Here is a 17,433-nt window from a genome sequence, read left to right as displayed (position 1 = left end):
GACGCCATATTTTTTGGTGTGTTTGGAAATGCAATGTTGCGTGGTAGCTGAGGGCTTTGACTAATTGGTGTCAACTGTATAGGGGCGATCCCTGCTCGCTTCTGGATGTCGCATCCTTGCTCCGTACAAGACAAGCGCGCTACTTGTCTGTCTCGGTGTTGTTGTGTTAGTTCGCCAGCACTGAAGATTATAGAAAACAGCAAAAACAGTCAAGGTGTTTACCATTGAGGAAATTAAGAGTATATAGGAAGTTGATCTGTTCGGGAAGATTCAGAAAAAAACATTGAATTTTTATCCCTTTTGCTTTCAATGGACTGGGCGAAAAAAAAAAGCGTAGTAATAAAGTCAGTCATAGCTTTTTTCAGTTATTAGTTCACTATTCGCTGGTTTGTAAGTGTGAGTAGTTAGCATGCAGGTATTACGAAACACATGATTCAGTGAAATCTGCTTATTGGCGTTAGTAGAAGATTATGAACTGGAATATTAACTTGGTATGGTATTTGGTAAGTAACTATAACGTGAGAAAAACTGAGGAAGCAGTTAAAATGGACGCAGCATGAAATCAGTGAGAACGGACGTTGGCATACCACAAAACAAGATTTATGCATTGAAGGATAAGCAGGGCAACGTCATCAGCAACCTCTAAGATATAGTAAAAGCAGTCTAATTATTCTATACTGGCCTGTACAGTACCCAGAGCAGCCACAAAATCTTAATTCGAAGTAATAATGAGCAGTTCACAACGGTGCCTTCTATAACTGGCGATGAAGTTAGATAGGCCTTGCGAGACATGAAACGGAGAAAAGCCGCAAGAGAAGGAGTAGCAGTCGATCTAATGAAAGATGGAGCAGAGATAATGCTTGAAAAACTGGCAGCCCATTCTACGAGCTGTCTGCCGACTTCAATACTCCCAGAGACCTGGAAGAATACCATCATCGTACTAATCCACAAAAAGGGAGACGTTAAAGAATAGAAAGATCCGAGACTCATTAGCTTACTTCCAGTATCATACAAAATATTCACCTAGATAATTTCCAATAGAATAAAGGCAACAATGGACTTTAGCCAATCAAGGGATCAGGCTGTCAAGGAAGAGATACTCCAAAATGGATCATATCCATGTCATCAATCAGGTAATCGACAAATCCGCAGAGTACAATCAGAATCAGAAGCAGAATCAGAATTTATTGTTAGAATTTGGACCAAATTCTAACAGTGAGAACAAGGTGTATTTAACCTCTTACTCCACATGAACACTAAAAAAAGTACGGGGCCTGACGGAATTCCTAATGAATTTTTACAAATGTATGCAGAGTGGGTTTCTAAATTTCCAACTGTAATTTTTCAGGCATCTATTAACCAGTGTTCCTTTCCCAGGGCATGGAAGCGTGCTAAAGTTATCCCAATCCATAAAAGTGGCAGCAAGTCAGACGTTAAAAATTATGGGCCGATCACCCTTACTAGCACTTGTTCGAAACTACTTGAACATATTATATCTAAGCAATTATTGGTCTACCTTGACAACTACCATATCCTAAACAAATGCCAACACGGGTTCCGTCAGAGACTCTCTACACTGACTCAACTAATAGAGAGTGTTCACGATCTCACATATACAATAAATAACCGAGGCCAAACAGACATAATATTCTTAGATCTGGCCAAGGCTTTCGATAAGGTGCCGCACCCAAAGTTGCTGTTAAAAATTAAAGCTATATTCAAAAACCCTCGCTTATCTGAATGGTTTTCGTCCTACCTAAGCCATAGAGACCAATTTGTCGCATGTGAGGGATACCAGTCTTCCTTTTAGCCTGTAGAGTCTGGATTACCCCAAGGAAGTGTATTAGGCCCCCTGTTATTTTTATTATTTATCAATGACATGCCGCACGATATTACAGTTCCCATCAGACTCTTCGCAGATGATTGCGTATTGTATAACCGTATCGAATCACCCGCCGATCAGACGGATTTAAATTCAAATTTGCAAAAGATAAAAAACTGGTGTGACAGCTGGCAAATGGTTCTGAACTCTGACAAAACGGTTTACATGTCTATCACTAGAAAACCAGGTATTATTGAATACAATTATTCCATTGAAGGTGTCGCGTTAAAAAGTGTGTCAACATTTAAATACTTAGGTTTAAAACTTACCCCAGATTTGCGTTGGAATGAATACGTTGATTACGTATTTTACCAAGGCCCAGAAAGCCATGTCGTCGCTTAGAAGAAATCTGTATAATGCTACCCCTGAAGTAAAATGCCTGGCATACAAAACTTTGATTCGACCAGTTATGGAGTATGCAAAAATTGTGTGACCCATACACTTCATTTAATCAGTCTAAGCTGGATAAAATTCAGCGGCTTGCTGCACGGTTTATTTTTAACAGATATCGTCGTTCCCACTCTCCTACCCAGTAATGTGAACATGATGAACTTCCTTCTCTAGAGTCTAGAACTGAGCATGACGGTTTGAAGTTTCTTTTTCTTATTATTCATGGCCATGTTAAAATTGATAAAGATGACTATTTTCACTTCTCTCCTAGTAACTATTTTCGTCATCGCCACAGTATGTATATCCCTCCTCCAATTATTCGCAATGATTGTTTTAAATACAGCTTCTTTCCGAGAGCAATAAAACAATGGAATCTCTTATCAGACTCAATAGTAAGGACGTCATCTTTACGCGATTTTCTTGAAAATGTCAAAAGCCCATGTGTACGCATACCATAACTTGGCCTAATGGTTATACTGTACACCTGGGTATTGTATTACGTGCTGTATTTGCCATGGTGCTACTATCAGTGCATTCCCCAAAATGTACTTTATTTTTCTTTATCATGTAAATACTTTTTTTTGTATTGTGACCTACCACTCCTGTAATAGCCCAAAGTTGAGCTGACAGTATCAATAAATGAAAAAAAAAGCTTCTCTATATGGCTTTCATACATTGCGAAAAGGCAGTTGATTCAGTAGAGATACCAGCAGCCATAGAGGCATTACGTAATCAAAGAGTACAGGAAGCTTACGTAAATATATTGGAAAATATCTACCGAGATTCCACAGCTACCTTAACTCTTCACAAGAAAAGTAGGAAGATACCTATAAAGAAAGGGGTCAAACAAGGAGACACAATCTCTCTAATGTTATTCACTGCGTGCTTGGAAGAAGTATTCAAGCTATTAAAATGGGAAGGCTTAGGAGTGAGGATCAGTGGCGAATATATCAGTAACCTTCGGTTTGCAGATGAAATTGTCCTCTTCAGCAAGACTGGGGACGAGTTACAACAAATGATTGATGACCTTAACACAGAGAGTATAAGAATGGGATTAAAGATTAATGTGCAGAAGACAAAGATAATGACCAGTAGCCGGGCAAGGGAACAAGAGTTCAGAATCGCCAGTGAGCCTCTAAAGTATGTGAAGGAGCACGTTTACCTAGGTCAATTACACACAGGGGAGCCTGATCACGAGAAGGAAATTTACAGAAGAATAAAAATGGGTTGGGGGCGCCTACGGCAAACATTATTAGATCCAAAGTGGAAGCTTACCATTATCTTTGAAAAGGAAGGTGTACAATCAGTGCATTTTACCGGTGGTAACACATGGGGCAGGAACTTAGAAGATGATAAAGAAGCTAGTGAACAAGTTAAGGACCGCGCAAAGAGCGATGTAACGCAGAATATTCGGCGAATATTAGGGAACAGGCAGAGAGTGGTATGGATCAGAGAGCCACCGGGATATCAGATATTCTAATTGACATTAAGAGACAAAAAATGGAGCTGGGCAGGTCATGTAATGTGTGGGTTAGACAACCAGTGAACCGTTAGGATTACAAAATGAGTGCCAAGCGAAAGAAAGCTCAGTCGAGAACGGCAGAAGACTAGGGGGCGATCAAACTAGGAAGTCCGTAGGCGCTCAGCGGAATCGGTTGGGGCAGGACATGGGTAATTGGAGATCGCAATTAGAGAGGCCTTCGTCCTGGAGGTGACATAAAATAGACTGATAATGATGATGATCACGCTCTAAAAAAGCTTTATTAAAGCGATTCCTTTTTCCGACAAGTGTCGTAATTTTCTTGGTGGAAGTGTCTGGCCTTGCTGATATTTGCCATTACATAGCGTACCGGACAGGTGGTAAGGTGTCGTGACGCCGCATCACACCGCCATCATACTGTTGTCATCGCGCTGTCATCGTCGACTCCCCTCCGTAAGTCTATTGCCATTTTACATTCTTCCCTTTCTCCTACAGCTGTTACGGCACCGTCACCAGTTCTTCGACATGGTCGCCACACTAGGGCGATCCCGTCGTTCTCATGCAATCTCCACCACTTCTCGTCGTTACATCTTTGTCACGCCGTCGTAGTCATCTAACTGTCGACGTTCCACTGTTCGGTTGCCATCTGATGTCTTAGTGATGCCGCCGTCGTCATTTCCCTCGCCACTATTCGACGGTGCGACAAGAGGGGTCGTCGCGACAGATAACAAATTTTTGAAAGGGCGATGTTTAAAATTCCAGGGTATGTCCAACCGTTGAAAAACCACCCAGCAATGTTAAGGAATAATATCCTAATACTTAACTATTCTGATACTCTTCACTGCTGGACGCAATTTGCTATAACTATTCCTGGCCCTTAGATGCGATATCTGCAGTTGGTCACGATAACGTAGTTTGGAAGCTGCGTGATTCATTTTACGAGTGGTTTTGTCTTTCTTGAATCTGCAGAGTTGTTATTGCTTTGAATACATTTCTACGCGATGTACGCAACGTAACGAAATATTCACGATAACGTAGTTTGGAAGCTGCGTGATTCATTTTACGAGTGGTTTTGTCTTTCTTGAATCTGCAGAGTTGTTATTGCTTTGAATACATTTCTACGCGATGTACGCAACGTAACGAAATATTTCCACTTGTTAGTTATTGACTGTTCAAGTTTCTTAGCCCGGAGAGAATGATCTCTGACATTGTTAAGGTTCATTTTTTAAAATGCATTCATTGTGTGGTTGATGCTGACATTTTACGTATGTATTAGCATTTGTCTTTTTAGTCTCTTTTGCTGTGTCCGGAAATTTGTAAGTAAACATGATACTGTTGCTTGTCAGCTATTGTTGTGCTTTACCCGCTCTCTTTATGTAATGGCCAACTCAGAGTTTAGGGTAACTCAGCAAATAAATAAATTACGATTCTTGGTTGTACTAGGTTTTCCTTGTTATTGCTCAGTTTATCGCTTCGTATTTCTCATGTGCGTGTGTTTTATTGAAAGAAGTCCTACAAAAAATTAATGAATTGGTAGTGGATGATCCATAGACCATTACGCCTTTCCATGCACGCACCGTGCTTAGAGTTCATTATGGCACAGACTGCGTGTTTGATGCAGCAAACAGCCGCAAGCGTGTCAGACTAAGTGTACCGAGAAACCTTCCTTCTATGTCATTAAGTGAGGCTGATTCCACGTGCGATTGCTATATATGGGCATTGTAGCAAGAACATAGCAAGAGCCTAGCATCGAGTGCTGATTGGATGAGCAGCCTAGAATATTTCGTGACTGTCATTAATTTTCTTACTGAGATGTTTAAACGATAAGTCTTTAAGATATAATGGCCTTTGATGGGAGGAAAGAGTCACCTGCAAAATCATGCAACACGTTTGACATAGTAACCGATGCGCGAATTTTTTTTTCTGGCATCCGTATTTATGACCAACAAATCGTCTATTAATGGGCTCACCAAGTGCGAAAGAGGTGTATTTGAGCGCAGCTCCGACGCTAAGAAGTCCACGTCACATTGTTGAATTCCAGAATAGGGCGGACATTTCTCTGCTGATTAAAATGACTGATTATGTAATGAAATAATAGTGACTTTCTCCTGGTTACCATTTTGCAGCCATCCCCTGCTATCACCTGCGAGCGACGGCTTATTTCCTCGAATCTCTTCGTAACAAGAAGTGCCAATTCGTGTCTGCAGCATGTAAGGACGGCTTCCCGGCACTGGCGAAAGGCCGGTGCGTGAGCGGCACGGAATCGGGGCTCATGGGATACTACAGCTACACAGCAGCCGGTAGAGGAGTGCAGACGCTCACCACCAATGCGCATCCAGACTACTGCAAGACTGCCAAGTAGACCGCGTGACTGGTATGCCTTGTTAAAGTTAGCTCTCCTGACCTCCTTGAAGTGACATAAAATTCTTCGAAACAAACCGACATTCATGTGCCAACTCTATTACCCTTGCGTGGAAGTTACTTCCTGAAAGCATTACAGGCAGCAATTGCCACCGAAGGTCACTATCGTTTAGGTGGGTCTGCATTACCAGAGTTTGCCAGCTCAACAGAACAAAAAACAAGAACAGTCCCTGCGCTCTAAGGGTCCATTCTTCTGCGTGGACACGCCAGGGTAGCTGAGTCGCTATAGCGTTTTGCTACGCAGAGCGAAGTCGCGGGCTCGATTCCGACTGCGGCGACCGCATTTTTATGGCAGCGAAATGCAGAAGCGTAAGTATACTTTGAAGTAGGTGCACCTTTAAGAAGCACATGTAGTCAAAATGTATCAAATTCCCCCTTTCCTCATATTCATATCGTATCTATAGCACGTAAAACCTAGCATTTGCTTTCTTTTTTATCGCTAGACTGTGTCTTTTACTTTGGAAACAAAAAAGTTCTCATCCACCCGAAAGTAGCCCATAGCTTTTATAGAAAAAATTTTTCGCAGTTGAAGAAATAATCAATCTGCTGCGGTGATCCAAACCGGAAACAACGCCATTCAGCTGCGTTCACTCAACCATCTAAGCTAAGAACGTCGCTATCAACGTCTCGGAAAGGTGTTTGTCCAATATTCGATTACCTCCCGGGAGTAAGGAAAATTTTAATACGAGAGCAATTAATGGCTTATTATGCGACACCGTCCTCATTCGCAAGCCGTGGCAGAAACACAGCCCCCAAATTGCGCCATCTTAATCTGACTAAAAAAAGAAATGAACTGCATGACGGATCGACGCTGTCACAGAAATGTGACCACGGCGAGGATTCAATCCGTGGTTACATCTCCTCACTAATCTCGCTAATCTCACTAATCGGGTCACAACCTGAATAGTGAGTTGAGAAGGGAAACGTGGGAAGCCATGTGGCAGAGCACGAAACAGTAATATGCGAACGCAGCTTATGTTTTTGCCGTCATCTTTGTTAGGGCTACGGCGGCGTCAGGAATAGCGAGCACCATTGGCATGGAGTGCGAGTTTGGTTGGTATAGTTAGGGCGTCCTTACTGGTCGCGCTCGTAATTTTGAGGCGAATTTTCTTTGCGGACACCTCCACGCGGCTCTTGCTGACCGTAGCTGCGGAATGTGGCTGCCCCTGGTGCTTTCTTGTTAGCGCTTGTTATTAAATTGGATAATGTCCTACCTATGGTAAATATGAACAGAAAAAAAAACCCACGAAGAATTTTCATCACTAACCTTTCTGAACCCCTATTGAGAACTTTGCTTTTGTAAGCCTCCGTTGTTTGTCGTTTCACTACTTTGGATTTACCAATCTTACAATCGCCTCTTACTAATTTCTATTGCGGAGAGGTTTACCTTGCCCCTCTGTCACTGAATTCAAGAGTTTTAAAGAGGTCAGCGGTGACTAAACCGACCGCTGGGCAGATGCCTTCACATTTTAATAAAACGCGCTGAATCATCTCACTAGCTTTATCGCAGCAAGCACATGCTTTTCCTTCCTTGTTATATCTGCCTTTATACCTGCGTGATGTAAAGCATCCTAATATAATCTAGCTTTGAAAAGTAATGAGCCTACTCTTATGAATGGATGGATGATATGAGCGCATCCTTTGGAACGGGGTGGTAGGTTGCACCATCAAGCTATTGCTATTATACTGCCTAATGTACTACCTAGGTTAAAAAAGAAATAAAGAAAAAGAAAACACGACGAACACCCACAACCAAATTTTCTAACCCCCTATTGTGAACTGTGGTTTTGTACGTCTCCGTTTTTTGTCGTTTTCCTACTTTTCTTCCGCCAAACCTCCAATCGCCTCTTACTAATCCCTATTATACAGTACCAGTGGCACCCACGACGATAATGGAAGAGAAAATAGTCTAGAGGAATTCGAAATCCCACAAGTAACGCCGGAAGAAGCAAAGAGAGCCTTGGGAGCTATGCAAAGGGGTAAGGCAGCTAGGGAGGATCAGGTAACAGCAGATTTGTTGAAGGATGGTGGGCAGATTGATCTAGAGAAACTGGCCACCCTGTATACGCAATGTCTCATGACCTCGGGCGTACCAGAATCTTGGAAGAACGCTAACATAATCCTAATTCATAAGAAAGGGGACGACAAAGACTTGAAAAATTAAAGACCGATCAGCTTACTGTCAGTTGCCTACAAACTATTTACTAAGGTAATCGCAAGTAGAATCAGGAACACCTTAGACTTCTGTCAAGCAAAGGACCAGGCAGGATTCCGTAAAGGCTACTTAACAATAGACCATATTCACACTATCAATCAGGTGATAGAGAAATGTGCGGAATATAACCAACCCTTATATATAGCTTTCATTGATTACGAGAAAGCGTTTGATTCTGTCGAAACCTAAGCAGTCATGCAGGCATTACGGAATCAGGGTGTAGACGAGCCGTATGTAAAAATACTGGAAGATATCTACAACGGTTCCACAGCCACCGTGGGCCTCCATAAAGAAAGCAACAAAATCCCAATAAAGAAAGGAGTCAGGCAGGGAGATACGATCTCTCCAATGCTATTCACAGCGTGTTTACAGGAGGTATTCAGAGACCTGGATTGGGAAGAATTGGGGGTAAAAGTTAATGGAGAATACCTTAGTAACTTGCGATTTGCTGATGATATTGCCTTGCTTAGTAACTCAGGGGACCAATTGCAATGCATGCTCACTGGCCTGGAGAAGCAAAGCGGAAGAGTGGGTCTAAAAATTAGTCTGCAGAAAACTAAAGTAATGTTTAACAGTCTCGGAAGAGAACAGCAATTCACAATAGGTAGCGAGGCACTGGAAGTGGTAAGGGAATACATCTACTTAGGGCAGGTAGTGACGGCGGATCCGGATCATGAGACGGAAATAATCAGAAGAATCATAATGGGCTGGGGTGCGTTTGGCAGGCGTTCTCAGATCATGAACAGCAGATTGCCATTATCCCTCAAGAGAGAAGTTTATAACAGCTGTGTCTTACCAGTACTCACGTACGGGGCAGAAACCTGGAGGCTTACGAAAAGGGTTCTACTTAAATTGAGGACGACGCAACGAGCTATGGAACGAAGAATGATAGGTGTAACGTTAAGGCATAAGAAAAGGGCAGATTGAGTGAGGGAACAAACGCGAGTTAATGATATCTTAGTTGAAATCAAGAAAAAGAAATGGGCATGCGCAGGACATGAAATGAGGAGGGAAGATAACCGATGGCCATTAGGAGTTACGGACTGGATTCCAAGGCAAGGGAAGCGTAGCAGGGGGCCGCAGAAAATTAGGTGGGCGCATAAGATTAAGAAGCTTGCAGGGACGACATGGCCACCATTAGTACATGAGCGGGGTTGTTGGAGAAGTATGGGAGAGGCCTTTGTCCTGCAGTGGGTGTAACCAGGCTGATGATGATGATGATGATGTTGATGATGATCATGGTGTACAATGTTTAAATCTACAGTATCAGTTATCTCTAGTTTAGTTATTAGTATTATCGAGATATACGCAACGCAGTACAATCAACATAAATGATTCGCAATATTCACATGAAAATGACGAGATGCGTGCTACTTAAAAAATTGACAAACCAATTTCCGCTGAAGCTGCATTTTTCGTGCAGTGCATGTAAAAGTTCAGTTTCCTGTAGTTAAACGGCATACAATAAGAAGCTGCCTGTATTAACTGTTCCGTTTGTAACCTTGCCCGCATATGCTGCTTTGGAGCAGTCGTTGTTCGGAATTTTGACAGCTAGTTATTCATGAACACACATGTTACGTTCCCGAAATTTTCGCTACATTTGGTAACGGTTCAGTTCACAGTTCTCCCAGGGCAGCGGGTTAAATTTTGCTTTGTTCATAACCCCCCCCCCCCCACATTCATAAACCCCCGCATCCTTGCATGCGTAATTTAATGCAGATGTGATAGTTAGTGCGCTGTCCTTCATGTTTCGCTACATATTGCCCGTGACACACCCTTTATTTTGGCCTAATGTAAAGAAACCAAAGACATCGCTCAAACAAAGTACGAACGCCGTATGATGCGTGAGGATAGGGGGGAATAAGATGGGATTTCGTAACTATTTGCAACGCTTCTAACTGAAATCAGAACGTAAATATTTTGTCGCAGATCGCACTTACACGAAATATAAAGCTGCTGTAACCTACAGCTATGATCGCCCACTGGGAATATAGTCATATCAGACGCTCTAACACTTGAATAGGGTTTTTTGACGAATGCTTTGTTTGATCCCACCACAATTAACTTCGCACAGGAAGTTTGATAGGCTACCCCCAAGTTTTGCTTAATTTGGTATTGGTGGTTTTCATAGTTCTGCCAGGGCAGAGGGCTCACTTCTGCCCAACTTGTTAGGCACGCTCACGACGCCGTAATATATATATATATATATATATATATATATATATATATATATATATATATATATATATATATATATATATATATATATATATATAGCGAAATCATGCATTATCTATCTATTTTAAACTTTACCTACGAATCACCCATTACCTGGTCCTTACGATCAATAATATTAAAGCAGCTGCCTCCTTTACTTCAGTGAGAAAACCAGGCGAAGCTAAGCTTGAACGCATGAAAAGGTAGGACGGTTCAATAATTAAAAATGAGGGTTCAATAATTGTTCGTAATGCTTCTAGATAAGCCAGAGAAGGTAAAGCTACGCAACACATTGCACTTAATAGGCTGCCCATTCCTTCAAAGTATAAAATAGCTGAAACGTAGAGCTCTCTTCGTACATTGGGAAACCTAGCTAAGAACAGCAGCGCCATAGTTTCGAATGCTCGGTTACAATTTTTTACTCCTGTTTTCGGCACAATTATTTCCCTTCGCACACAAGCTTGGCGCATTCTTCCCCGTATGTTCGCCAAGTTTTACCTCAGTTGTAGTTGTAATTATTCCAGCGCAGCCGTCTGAGTTTTACACCCATAGTAAAACAGACTAATAACCCTGTGAACCATTTGTATAATTATTCTACAAGAAAATGTATTTTACCGCACTCATTTGGAACAATGCATTGACATTACCCATACCATGCCCCTAATTTTCCCAGATATAAGCAAGAAGCCTTGTTTCGCTCGCCGATGACACCGTAGGCACAAACTCCGAATCTCGCATGATGAACAAAACACATGGAGAAACAAGGGTTAGTAATCATCTACAACACTTACATTTAAAGCAGGCAAGTGAAAGTTTCGCTAGGGATTGCGCTTAAAGTTCTCCCTATTTTCACGGAATTTCAAGTCCATATTAGCATGTTGTTTTAGGAGTCTGAGAAACACTTCGATTAGCGGCAGTATGACAACCTGTAACGCTTCAATCAGTACATTTGTACAGAGGCTAGAACGAACCTACGCAGAAAAAACATTTACGGTTCGTCACTCAGAACATTACTTCGTACATGGAATAAATCGAAATACCATGTCCCGCATAATTTTCCGACGATGCCGGGGGAATATAACTAAGTGCCGTGTTCAACGCATAAAAATTGGCAGTAGGCGAGCATTTAGTAGCGGTTTTCAGAGCACATAAACTACCTACAAAGTTCAAATTTTCGATACGTCTCCCCCCCCCCCCCATAACATGCTCCTGAATTCTTCTACATATGCAATAGCTACGTTGTTCACTCCTGCCGGGAAACAAGTAACAGTGTAGCTCTTATGTAGAAACAGCGGCAATATGAAATCGACAAAGTCAGACATGATACATGCCTTTAGAAAAAAATTCGTCAGTGTTCTATTGGTATCGAAATGACTCCACACGTTCGAGTAAGGTCACTTTCACGAAGATACCTACGATAGGTCACGATTGCACAATGAAATTCGACAGGTATACGTGTAACAGGTTTGATTAAATTTTTGATACGGATGAGATAGTTAGACTGCAACGCTACGTATGCTATCTCTGGACAGAGATTCAGTAGACCCAGTGTTTGATAATCCAACGATTTCATGCCATAAACAACAGCAATCGGTGGGCGCAGCTGATTATAATACCTTATTCGGACCTTCCACTTGGCTGCAGGTTAAATATAACAATGTGATCGTATGTTCAAATACGGATATAGCAGTTCCCAAAAACTGGGTAAAATGCCAGTTGCGCAAGCTGACATTTGTTAGGGTGGGAACTGGCCAGCGCCAAGTATTCTGAGCAACGCGAACATGTATGGGGAATCCCGGGCGTCGTTCTATACAGCGCGCCCCGAGAAAGCACTAAAGCCAGTCCTCATTGCCCAAACAGGGGATACGTATAAAAGAAAAGCGTCACTTACGTGGCCACTTTATTAGGAAAGAAGATTTAGCTTCAGCTGTAGTGTTGTTGGACTTTCCAGCATGCAGCCGAAAGTTCCCGCTTTCAAAAGTGAGGGAAGAGTGGCACGTGTTCCCACCGCCCCCCTCCTCCTACGTCAGAAGCGGTTAAGGATGTGAGTTGCAGCTCCCATTGCACTCGCGGAAGGTTCAGAATCAGTTTCAGAGGTGCTACGGGCAGATTTGCTGGCTTGTATGCCCCCCGTTGATCAGTTGCAGGTCTCGTTCGAGTCCGGGTCACCCGTAATTGGGAGCTAAATAGTTAAAAACTTCGCGAACTTATTTCAGCGGTTGCGAAAGACCCAAGTGTGGACCCACCTACCGTCCGTTTCTGTTCTTTAGAGCCTATCAACGCACCTGCTCGCACGGTTGAACAGCGCCGTACCAGTAGAAGAAAGACGCGCAACACAGGTATTGTGTCCTGCCGCGAGACGGAAAGAAAGTTACTGAAAATAGATTAGCTTTTAATTAGGTTCTCTCAGGAGTACATTAAAATAAAATATACTACTTGGCGCCGTATAACATAAAACTATCGCAATATGCATTTATTCTAATCTCCTCACGTCAAATTCGCATAACCGCTGATGCAAGCATCGCGCGGTGACCCGCAGCGTATCCTGATCAGCGCAATCAAACGCTCTCCTAGTTTACAGCAGGTGACTTTTCTTTGCTTTCAAAAGGAATAATATCGCCTAAGGTGAGCTGTTTTTGTTTTGTAATTGGCTGCCAGGAGGCGAGGAGCGCGCTCAAGTAGAGAGGGATTTCATGGGGCCGAGCCAGCACACTGAAAATAGATGACCGGATGAAGATGTTGGCCTCTGCGATTGTTCGGCTTTCCCTTACTTAGCTTATGGTGGCTGGTCAGAAACCGCCGCAGCGTGCAACGGAAGTTTAAGAATGCGGTTAAAACGAATCCTTAGCAAAGAATACTTGGCAGGGTGAGGTCGTAAACGCGCTGAAGCTGCTCTATAACGTTACACGGTCGCGCAAAAAAGTGCTATTATGCGCAAATAAACCCAAGCTCTTCGGCAGCTGCGAGTAGCCAGTGCCTGACCGATCGGCGGCAGCCATCTTTTATTCATGATCTGAAGTGCACGTGCTAAAATGAAGGTGGACGAAGAAAGAACAGACAGACAGACAGACAGACAGACAGACAGACAGACACACACACACACACACACACACACACACACACACACACACACACACACACACACACACACACACACACACACACACACACACACACACACACACACAGGCGCAGTGTGTGTGTGTGTTCTTTCATCGTCCACCACCGTTTTAGCGCCTTCACTACAGATCATGCTTAACTAACACGCCCAACTATCCATCCTAACATCTTTTATTCCTTTCGACACGGGGCAGCCTACGGCTATTCAGAAATATATCAGTTTCGTTTGGCATATTAATGCATCTTTAACGCGCCCACGTCACTTTGACGCGGTGAGTTTTCGCGGTTTTGTGACATCGCGTGACAGGAAGATGAAGTGGGTGCAGCCAGGAAACTTTTGACCAATAGCCGAAGGCTAACGGCGTAAAGCTGTCGACTCAGAAATAATTATTTCCTTTTATTCAGCTGAATCATGCATAATCAGTGTGTTAACGTCATATCAGTGGGGGGGCTATCACGGTTTTCGTGAAGTCGTGTGACAGACAGGCGAAGGGGGGGTGGCGCAAAAACGTTTTCGACCAATCGCGGAGGGCTGATTGCAGAATTAGAATAGAAAACTTCAAAATAGCTTTACGTTATAACGCCCTTGGATAGCAACGGCACAAATATGTTATGTGATCAGTAAGCAAAATTGGTTCTCTTATTACATGTCGCAACTCAGAAATAATTTTTCACTTCGGCATTTGTATTAAAAGTTTAGCACCGAATGAGTTTATAAATTCGCAAATATTCAAAAGCAGGTAGGCAAATAATGAATTATTTATTTTATTTGTAAAATATCTTGCAAGTCCCCTACATGGGGTATTGAGTAAAGGGCGCATATAATCAAGTAAGCACATACAGTCTCGTGACAGCAGGAAAGTAGAGAAAATAAACAGCACCATCCAAGTGCCCTGCCTAAATGTGAGAGTGATAGCAACATAGAGCTGTGTATTAGTGCAATAAAAAGCAACTCGATAAGTTTATAGAAAACGTATTACAGTGCAAAGAAAAAGTAGCAAAAATATAACCTTACAGTTAGTATGATAGCAATGGTTAAAAACTGTTGCGAATTGAGTGAGTGGCTGAATTTTTCGCGGTCAGTTTCCCTAACTATGTTACCGGGGAGGCCGGCTGTTCAAGAGACGAATGGTACGTGGAAATGCGGACGAGTTAAATGCTTCAGTTTTACCATAGAGGCACGCGAATCTCAGATGATTGTGTAATCTGTGCGACGTGTGCGATGACGTTTCTAAGTGTAGGGAACATTTCTTAGTCTGGTGGGCATACTTATGATATAATGAGAAGAGGGGTATGTCAGGACGATTACATAGCAACAGAAGTTCTGAAGCTGATCGCTCTGGGCTGTTCACCCTGGCAATGTTTAAACAATATCGCGCGAGGGTCGACCGCATGGTGACGGAAAAAAAATTTTTTGATGACGTAACGATTCCTGTAAACACTTCATTAGTTATGAAACTTCACCATGCAGCCTGTAACGGTCAGGAGTACTCGGGTGGAGCGCGATCGGTGCCCTTTAAATAGGACACAGCTCACCTGCAGCTGTTGACAAGTAAAATGCTTAGGCAACTGCAAAGCGTTCGCCGAGAAACACAATGCAAATAGCTACGTCGCATGAATCGTGACTTCTGATTTAGCCCTACTTAACGATGTCCGCCGTCACGCTCCCCTCCTCGGCTCGCACCTCCCAACTCCAGCCTTTGTCCTCCACCGCCAGGGTGCATGTGGAAGGAGCTGCACTCGCGAGGTTGCCTATGTGTGACGCGGAAGCATTCATGCAGTACACACTGAATTGCATCTAGTCAGAACTGCAAGCGCCAATTGAAACTCCTGCTTACGCTCCCGAGCGTATAGGTTATGGCGCTTTTCTCATGGCAAGGTTCGGCTCCGTCCTCCAACTGCTTGGAAGGTGAAGCCGCATGACCGTAGGGGACTGCTTTTTGCAGTAGGCAGGCTTGGAGTTCGTGTCGAGTGTTTGCACGTCTCTTCCATGGGCTCTGTAGCTGTAGAATCCCATGAGTCCTGGCTCGCCGGTAGAATTGCACCAGCCTGCCCTCAGCGCCCGGTAGCCCCCTCGCAAGGCTTGGACACGAAGCGACAGATCTTATTGTGGATGGACTTCAGGAAGAGTAGTGGAGCTCGCATGTGGTGGCACGGGTACACTGCAACACGACGGTCACGAGAAAGTCTGGGTTAGTAAGCCACACTTCTTTCAAATGACCATGGTTGGTAAGCATTGCAACAAGAATAAAAATACAGCGAGTTCGAAATTGATCTATGCACATAGCACTAGCACGACCAACGGATTGAATTTTCTAGAAAAAAGACGCGAATAGCAGCCTATACTCTAAGTGCTGATTCCCCCCGAAGTTTAGCAAAACTAGGTGCTTTAAAGACGACTTAAAAGTTCGAAGCATGGATGCTTGCATGGAATAACGCTATCTATAGGCTGCAGACCTGCTAATAAATTAAAGCCAAATTTTTCTTTGGTAGTGTGACGTCAGATAGTTATTTGCTCGTTCTTAACGAGCACGCTCCCGAGTGCTTAAGGCGGCTGACTTTCGCCTTTTTGTTAATGCGCAAATAAGGTACAAAAACGATGGGTGCCACGCCTTTAGTGCCGGTAAAGGACACCACGTTATCAGAATCAACCGTTTGCTCTCCACTATGGCGTCTCTCAGAGGAGCGCGCGGGTAGAGGTGAATCCCAGCGGTAAAAATGCTTGATCCCAGCAGTTGCCCGCACTGTAGCCAATGAGTGCACGGCCCGTCAGAGAAGCCGCGCACAGCGAAATTCAATGTCCTGGGCTAAAATAATGAACTCTGGTGCAGGAACGCATGTTGTATTGGAGCAAAAGCGGATAGTGGTGCATTTACGAACAAGTCAAGAGGTTCTCGTCTCAAACTCACGACAATATTTGCATCCAGTCCGACGCGCGGCCTCACCAGACAGCGATACGTGCGATGTACTTGAGACACTGGAACACATATTTTTTGCCTGTGCCAAATATGACCGTGAACAGCGAGCACTGATTTCTTCGCTGGCGCCATTTAATAAGAGGCCGCTCAGCGAAGACGCATAACTGGACCTGGACATACCGTTGACGAACCAAGCCATCAGATTACTTCTTACACGGACCTGTATTCAAGACTGTGAACGGACCCTACGGACACGAACATGCATATGCATATGCATGCATGCATAGCCAATAGGAAGACGAGACCGGAACGGGAGAAGGAGTGAGTTTGTACGGAGAAGGAGGGAATTTGTACAAGGAACTCTGTGCGTATGTGAACGCCTGCTTTGGCACTAGTAACAGAAAGACGCGGTGCGCGTCTGTAAAAGGAAGTTGATCGCGGGCTGCGATTCAGCCCCGAGCGACCGGTTAAGCTTGCATAAGCCCGCCCGCTGAGGAGCTCCCGGGGGACGCACCACTCTCGGCCAGCCACGGACCATCCAGGCAGCGTGCGCCAGTCACCGGGACGGCCATCGTTGGACACCTGCGGCCGCGTCGGACTGGCGAAGTGCCCGGTGAACAATTAGCATCCATTCATGCGAAATTGCTCGGTCGGAAGTATCAAAGTGGTGCGTCTAAACGAAAAGCGAAGTTAGAAAGAGAAGAGCATGAAAAGAAGCTACCGAAGATGACAAAGTACCTACTGAATGCAGCTTCCGCGGAGCAGTATGATCGCTTTACCCAGAGTTCGT

At 43.7% G+C, this 17,433-nt stretch overlaps 2 protein-coding genes across 6 annotated transcripts in view; one reads left to right on the top strand and one right to left on the bottom strand.

Moving 5' to 3' along the window:
- LOC142587369 (lipase member I-like) overlaps window positions 1-17,433 on the top strand; it is a 151,200-nt gene that overhangs the window by 118,496 nt on the left and 15,271 nt on the right. For 2 of the 3 annotated variants that reach the window (XR_012829502.1, XM_075698319.1), the window contains exon 6: window positions 5,879-6,126. Coding sequence is in view for 2 of the 3 variants with exons in the window: in XM_075698319.1 (XP_075554434.1) it covers window positions 5,879-6,114 (236 nt within the window). In the remaining variant the exon portion in view is untranslated. Of the gene's footprint in view, window positions 1-5,878; window positions 6,185-17,433 lie in introns of those variants that run through there. The other variant, XM_075698318.1, reaches the window with a different exon arrangement.
- LOC142587370 (inactive pancreatic lipase-related protein 1-like) overlaps window positions 14,148-17,433 on the bottom strand; it is a 102,668-nt gene continuing 99,382 nt past the window's right edge. The window contains exon 3 of one of the 3 annotated variants that reach the window (XR_012829503.1): window positions 14,148-15,887. The gene's annotated coding sequence lies outside the window, so the exon portion shown is untranslated. The remainder of the gene's footprint in view (window positions 15,888-17,433) is intronic. The other 2 variants (XM_075698322.1, XM_075698320.1) reach the window with 2 other exon arrangements.

This window comes from Dermacentor variabilis, chromosome 7 (assembly GCF_050947875.1).
Source record: "Dermacentor variabilis isolate Ectoservices chromosome 7, ASM5094787v1, whole genome shotgun sequence".
NCBI lineage: Eukaryota > Metazoa > Arthropoda > Arachnida > Ixodida > Ixodidae > Dermacentor > Dermacentor variabilis.
The sequence above is the reverse complement of the archived record's forward strand: the minus strand, read 5'-3'. Positions and strand labels throughout refer to the sequence as shown.